This window comes from Odontesthes bonariensis, chromosome 2, assembly GCF_027942865.1.
Source record: "Odontesthes bonariensis isolate fOdoBon6 chromosome 2, fOdoBon6.hap1, whole genome shotgun sequence".
NCBI lineage: Eukaryota > Metazoa > Chordata > Actinopteri > Atheriniformes > Atherinopsidae > Odontesthes > Odontesthes bonariensis.
The window spans coordinates 38,714,651-38,721,946 of record NC_134507.1 but is presented as its reverse complement, the minus strand read 5'-3'; the positions used below and the strand labels follow the sequence as shown (position 1 = coordinate 38,721,946).

Here is a 7,296-nt window from a genome sequence, read left to right as displayed (position 1 = left end):
GTCCCTAAAATTATTTATAGTTTAGAACGAAATTGTTAGATTGTTAGAAATGGTTGTTTTTAATGTTCATCGTGAGGAGTCATTGTTGTGCTGAAGTTTGTCCAACTTTGGGGTTGAGTTAATGTCTGAAAACATGGGGGATGGATGGTGACATCAGCGTCTTTTTGTCTTTCAGATCAGTGCAACTGATTCAGGTCTTTGGCTGCATGGATGTGATTATCATGCAGGAGTCTTTAGGTCAGTTTGTGATCTGTGTGAAGCCTCAGTTGAAAGAAACAGTCGTTAGCAGAGATGTTTCTCAGAGTACAGCTGTTTATCTTCTATCACCACTTTTTGTCTTCTACACCTTTGTCTGTCCCCACACAGGTTACATTTCAAACCTCAACCATCTGAGCTGTGAAACATCTTCTGCTTCAGATACTGATCAAAGATAGAAGTTCTGAAATGATCTCCCACTCCTCCATTATAGATATACTAAAATCCCTGCAGTGGTTTGGAGTTCAGTTTTTTTTGGCATCAGATGGACCCTGATGTTGTCAGAGTACCGTCACATTATTCTGCTGTTTATGTTGTTTGTGTTTTCAGTGTGAACAAGAGTGGACAGAACACCAAAGGAACTCCATCTTAAGATGCAGCTTCTTTTATACACAGTGACAAAGAGACAAAGAGGGTTTCTATCAGGCTCAACCTGAAGATGCCAGTCAGTATACAGAGCTCGAAAGATAGATGATGATCAAACATGTCTGATGCAGTCTTAAGGAACCTATAATCAGTAATATCTACATCTACATACGACAGTTCATTTTTCATGTCATGCACTTGAATGCATCAGTCAGAAGATTTAGGTGAGCCTCTCAGCACAAGATCATGATTTATAAATTTCAACCTCTGCAGAGCAGGGCTGATTATATAAATATAAATGAAAAGCATGAAAATACTAAGAAACATTTACATTTACATTTCCTGTACAGCTGCCTGCTAAACGTATCTAACAATGTTGGTCTGATAGATGCAGAGAAAACAGATTTTCTTCATGTTCAACTTTCAGTGGAAGGTTAATGAATGAATCTTTCCCTTCAACGGAAAACAAATAAGAATAATGCAACAAGCCCTTGAACAATCCTGACTTTACTGCAGGATTGAGGTGCAACCAGCACTGTCCCTTTCAGTGAAGGAAACTTCCTTGTTCCCTCCCCAAACTGATCTGAAGGTGGGAGGATGTGTGAAACCATTGTGTGACAGTAGAGGAGGTCTTTAGTGAAGATCAGCTGCAATAAAAGGAGGTGGAATTTGTTTTGTAAGACAGCACAGACGGTGTTTCTGCTCTGAGAGTCACACACTGCTCTGCCAAATGGAGGAAATAGCAAAGAAAATGGTTAAACTGGACCTGGAAAGCTTCTCTTGTTCGATCTGTCTGGATGTGCTGAAGGAGCCGGTGACTATTCCCTGTGGACACAGCTACTGCATGAACTGTATTAAAGGCTACTGGAATGGAAAGAATAAGAAGGGAATTCACAGCTGCCCTCAATGCATGAATACTTTCACACCAAGACCTATTCTGGAGAAAAGCACCATGTTAGCTGATTTAGTGGAGCAGCTGAAGAAGACTGGACTCCAAGCTGCTCCTGCTGATCTCTGCTATGCTGGAGCTGAAGATGTGGCCTGTGATTTCTGCTCTGGAAGAAAGCTGAAAGCCATCAAGTCCTGTTTATTCTGTCTGGCCTCTTACTGTAAGGAACACCTTCAGCCTCATTATGATGTGGCTCCATTCAGGAAACACAAGCTGGTGGAGCCCTCCAAGAAGCTCCAGGAGAACATCTGCTCTGTTCATGATGAGGTGATGAAGATGTTCTGCCGTACTGATCAGAAGTCTATCTGTTATCTCTGCTCTGTGGATGAACATAAAGGCCACGACACAGTGTCAGCTGCAGCAGAAAGGACTGAGAGGCAGAGAGAGCTGGAGGGGAGTCGACAACAGATCCAGCAGAGAATCCAGGACAGAGAGAAAGATGTGAAGCTGCTTCAGCAGGAGGTGGAGGCCATCAATCAGTCTGCTGATAAAACAGTGGAGGACAGCCAGAAGATCTTCACTGAGCTGATCCGTCTCATCCAGAAAAGAAGCTCTGATGTGAAGCAGCAGATCAGATCCCAGCAGGAAGCAGAAGTGAGTCGAGTCAAAGAGCTTCAGGAGAAGCTGGAGCAGGAGATCACTGAGCTGAAGAGGAAAGATGCTGAGCTGAAGCAGCTCTCACACACAGAGGATCACAGCCAGTTTCTGCACAGCTGCCCCTCAGTGTCAGCACTCAGTGAGTCTACACACTCACCCAGCATCAATATCCGTCCTCTGAGGCACTTTGAGGATGTGACAGCAGCTGTGTCAGAGCTCAGAGATAAACTACAGGACATCCTGAGAGAGGAATGGAGAAACACCTCACTGACAGTCACTGTTGTGGATGTTTTACTGTCAGAACCAGAACCAGAACCAAAGAGCAGAGCTGACTTCTTAAAATATTCATGTGAAATCACACTGGATCCAAACACAGCAAACACATGTCTGTTACTGTCAGAGGGGAACAGAAAAGTGACATTAATGACACAACCTCAGTCTTACTCTAGTCATCCAGACAGATTCAGAGATCGGTTTCAGGTCCTGAGCAGAGAGAGTCTGACTGGACGTTGTTACTGGGAGGTGGAGATGAGAGGGGGAGGAGCTGATGTAGCAGTCGCATACAAGAACATCAGCAGAGCAGGGGATGAAGGTGGATTTGGATTTAATGACAAATCTTGGGCATTAGATTGTTATCAAAACAGTTGTGAATTTTGGTTCAACAACATGAAAACCTCCATCTCAGGTCCTCAGTCCTCCAGAGTAGGAGTGTACCTGGATCACAGAGCAGGTGTTCTGTCCTTCTACAGCGTCTCTGAAACCATGACTCTCCTCCACAGAGTCCAGACCACATTCACTCAGCCGCTCTATGCTGGAGTTTATGTTTATGATACTGGAGACACAGCTGAGTTTTGTGAAGTGAATTAAAGGTATTTTGTTGCTGGGAGTTCATTGCTGTGATGTATCTGCACTGCTGTTCTGTTGTTTATTTGATGTTGTTTATTTGCTGCTTTTTCCTGTGTCTGTGCAGCCATGGAGGATATCACTGCTAATGATAAGTTTGATTCACAGAAATATTTCTCTATTCTCTAAATAGAGATAGATTCTCTAAAATATTAACTTCTCTGAGCTATAAATATCAGTTGGATCCTTGTGTTGATGTATTTTTTTGTTGTTGTTTCTCTTCCACATCATGGAGCAGAACATAGAAATCAACAGACCTTCCTTTATTACAGATTCTTTTCAATTCATCACTTTGCAAATGTAAAAATAATTCTGGACTTACAATTTGATTTGTTTCAGAGATCAAATGTTTTTGTTGTTTTCTAAATCAACCAAGAAATGATAAAGTTTGTTATGAGGTGTTCAGAAATTAATTTCTAGGATCAGGGGATCAGTTATCATGTTTATTGTGAGAGCAAATTAAAGTTTTTATAAGAAATACCATTTTATTGTTCTGACATTTATTCTTTTAAAGTGAGGAACTATTTGTATATGACTCATTAGAAAAAACAGCAGGGACATTATGAACAAGAAAATTTCTGAAGAAATTTTGATGGGTGCCAATGGAGCTTCTGCCGCTGAGAGACAGAGGCTGTCATGTTATAGTCATGTTGTATTGGGAGCAGACACGACACAGTGGCTGGCATAAACCTGTTATAACAGGTCAGCCATCTTGGCTGTGCCCTCAGAAGGAATATCAGCGGTGTGATCAGAGTGGGTAAGAGGAGAGTGCCAGAAGGGACGGCAGAAGCCACTGGTGTAAGTTTTATTCTGCTCCTATGTATGGTATTTTTTTATTGCCAGTTTTAAAAACAGCCTTCACATTGATTTGATAAGGAGATGAGTTTACCTGGCTATAATGGCCGTCAATGGCAGCCCGAGTGGTCGGTCTCTCCGCTCGGAGGTCATTTGAGAGAAAACCGTGAGGCCAAGCACAATGACAGGTACATTGGGTGAAAGAGGACAAAAATACCTACATTTTGAAGTATAATTTGTCTAGGTGCAGCAGACATTTTGGATGTGAGATAAGTTTATTTAAGTTATTTTGGTATTAATTTCGAGCTTGTCAAGATAGAGTGTGAGGCCCCAGGACAGCAGAGTGAGAGAAGTCCTGATTTTTCCTAAAAATTAAACTGCCATTATGTCAAAAGCTATAAAATATATCAACAAACCATTTAGTTCAGTCCTGTCCTGTTTAAACTTTGAATGATGTCTCTATGATTAACTACGGCTGAGTTGTGAGGCCTCCAAATAGGGCTACCTTTGTCCCATTATATATGAATTCTAATGCATTTCCAATGGGGCAAAATTCACAGTATTTCCCAATTTTCGGGAATCTGTTTGAGTAATGAGAGAGAAAAGTCATAGCACTCCAGTCCCTATCGGTGGACATGTGGGGATATGCTTTTTATCCCGGTCGGATCAACTTTGAGGGAGTAGTTCCTTGCCGAAATTCGTGACGGAAACGGGAGAATAATAAGTATGCACATCTTAATATGTGTGCCTTGATGCCTTTGGCATTGGCACCCATGATAATTGTATTTATTTTCACTGAGGTTTGTGTAAACCACAGACTGTATATAGTTTAAACTGTGTTTTCATGACTGAGCTGATCTCATTCATCTGATGACACTCCTGTCACGATTGAGAATGAGATTAAAATCCCTAAAATTATTTTTAGTTTAGATAGAAATTGTTAGATTATTAGAAATAGTTGTTTTTAATGTTCCTCTTGAGGATGTAGCGTCATTGCTGTGGTGAAGGAGTTTGTCCAAGTTTGGGCTTGAGTTAATGTCTGAAAACATGGGGGATGGATGGTAACATTCCCGTCCCTTTGTCTTTCAAATCAGTGCAACTGATTCAGGTCTTTGGCTGCATGGATGGGATCATCATGCAGGAGTCTGTAGGTCAGTTTGTGATCTGTCTAAAGCTTCAGTTGAAAGAAACAGAGTCGTAAGCAGAGCTGTTTCTAAGAGTACAGCTGTTTATCTTCTATCACCATCTGGAACCTCCACTTTTTGTCTCTAAACAGTATAGTTCTATTTTAGAAGTCAGAATGCAATAACAGATTCTGTTTCAGAATCTATAAAAAGCTGATTGAGAGGCTGATGTTGAGCCTGCACATTGACTTCCCTGATGTGATTGTTCTCTGCAGCTGAAAATGGGACTCTCAGATAACTTAGTGTCTGTCAAGCTCCTCTGTTCTCTGTGTGTAGTTTTGTGTTTGTTGTCATATAGAGAAACCAGGGAAGCTCAATCCCACGACGTGCTCATAAGCTGCGTCTTTCCTAAACAGCATAAGTATGTGTTGTTTTTCAGGCGCTTCGCCTTTCAGGCTTTTAGAAACTACAGTGATGTCATGTCCTTTGATGACATGTTTCCACTTTGATGTCATGCAAAACTGTGAGGATACCCTCTCTTTTTCAGCTTTATGATCTGAACTGTAAATAATATGCAGCACATGTTCATAGAGCCCAGGCAATGGTGGCAAACATGGGTTGTATGAATGCTGTATGAGATGTAAATGAAAACAGAAGCAGTTATCCTTTTTATATATGTGATTAAAAATGGGACAACAGTAACTGAACCTGAATGCATCATTGTCCATGTCAGTAATAATGTATTTAGAGTACTGGGACTTTTCCCGGTGGGCCGGTGGGTCAGTGGGCCTGTAGAGTTTTAATGTAGTTGGGCTGGCCTTTGATGTGATAACCAATGTTAACATTTCCTCTAGTGTCTGGCTAATCAACATTGGAGGGCCCAGGGTATAGGCCCCTCCTCCTCTTCATCTGTCAATTCATCAATCAATCAGCGGTGCAAAAATGGAGAAGAAACGTAAAGGAGGAGCACAAAAATTGAGAGAAAAGAAAAGGCACGCACTACAAGCAGATGTGGCCAAGCGTCAGAAAATTATGTGACAGGGAGGAGGATGCTAGTCAGCTGTAATGTGATGACGGGCGCTGAATGGCTGCCCACCGCTCCAGGTTGGCATCTGTCTCTGAGTGTGTGACCCTGTGCATGTGCATGTGTGTGTCAACAGGTGCCAACCTGGATGGGTTAAAAGCGGAGGACAAATTTCGTGTATATGCATGTATGCATGACCAATAAATCGGATCTTAATCTTAATCTTAATCTTAATCTTAATCTTAATTATTTTCTAGCTTGCTAACTTTTAGCACAACGCATTTCGGATAGTTTGGCTGTAAAAACGTCATTATCGTGTGTGGACTAGGCCCAGGCGTGAAACATAGATATCAAACAACACGATGTAGGAGAATGTTCAATACATTTAAAGGCATGGTTGGTAATCCTGGAGAGCTAGCAAGATTTGAAAGTAGCACCTCCGCTAAGCGGGATGGATCAGTGCTCCATGGAAAGCCACGCCCCCACAAACTTGAACGCGCATCTGACGGTGGGACTCATGTCTCATTTACCTGTACATATTTCATGAATATAACAAATCCCCCCAAAGCAAAAAAAAGAATTACCTGCCCAACAGGTTTTATGTCCTCGGCCAGAGGAGTTTGGATTGGTCAGCTTTTTGTCAGTCCTGCAGCTGTCTTCACACTATTAAGCAACTATTGCAGACTATTCGAAGTAACTATGAAAACTATTATATATTAATTCTAATCAAGGCCTCGGATGAAATTATGTGTCATTATCTCTTCAATAATGTTTACATGCATATTTTTTTGTCTCCCACAATCAACATATTTGTTCCACCTTCCATCATCCGCCTCCAGTATTCGCCACCATGCTCTGCTGCCCCGGCCCCTGAGTGGGCCAGTCAGGTAGTAAATTCCCGGGCCACTGTTTTGCCCCAGTCCGCCCCTGATTGTATGTTACAGTGCTCACAGCTGCTTTCTTCACGCCTCACCTGGAAGTATCTTTGAAGCTGTTTTGTATGTTGTCTCCACTGACTGTGAAGCAAAAGTAACACAACAGCCACATCTGCAGCTTGTTCTCAGTGTTTACAGCACAATCATTCAGCTGCTTTCATGCATCAACATAATACAGTAATAACAGTGCAGTCATACTGGTTTCTATTAAGAGCTGCTTACAAGCAGAATGGGATTATTTCTACGTGTCAGCATACAGTGTATAACATGGATTCTAGTAAGAATCTGACTTTGAAAGGCAGAATCAACATGTAAATGATAAAGTGTCTTCCTGTGGATGTTCTCAGA

At 41.7% G+C, this 7,296-nt stretch overlaps 1 protein-coding gene across 1 annotated transcript; it reads left to right on the top strand.

Annotated features, from left to right (window-relative positions):
• Positions 1-1,351: 1,351 nt before the first annotated feature.
• Positions 1,352-3,034, top strand: LOC142388036 (tripartite motif-containing protein 16-like). The gene has a single exon (XM_075472876.1). The coding sequence runs from the start codon at positions 1,352-1,354 to the stop codon at positions 3,032-3,034; it is 1,683 nt and encodes a 560-aa protein (XP_075328991.1).
• The last annotated feature ends 4,262 nt before the right edge of the window (positions 3,035-7,296 follow it).

What these genes read in the sequence shown, in the direction of transcription:
- LOC142388036 (XM_075472876.1), top strand. Translation starts at nt 1,352, where the DNA reads ATGGAGGAAATAGCAAAGAAAATGGTTAAACTGGACCTGGAAAGCTTC.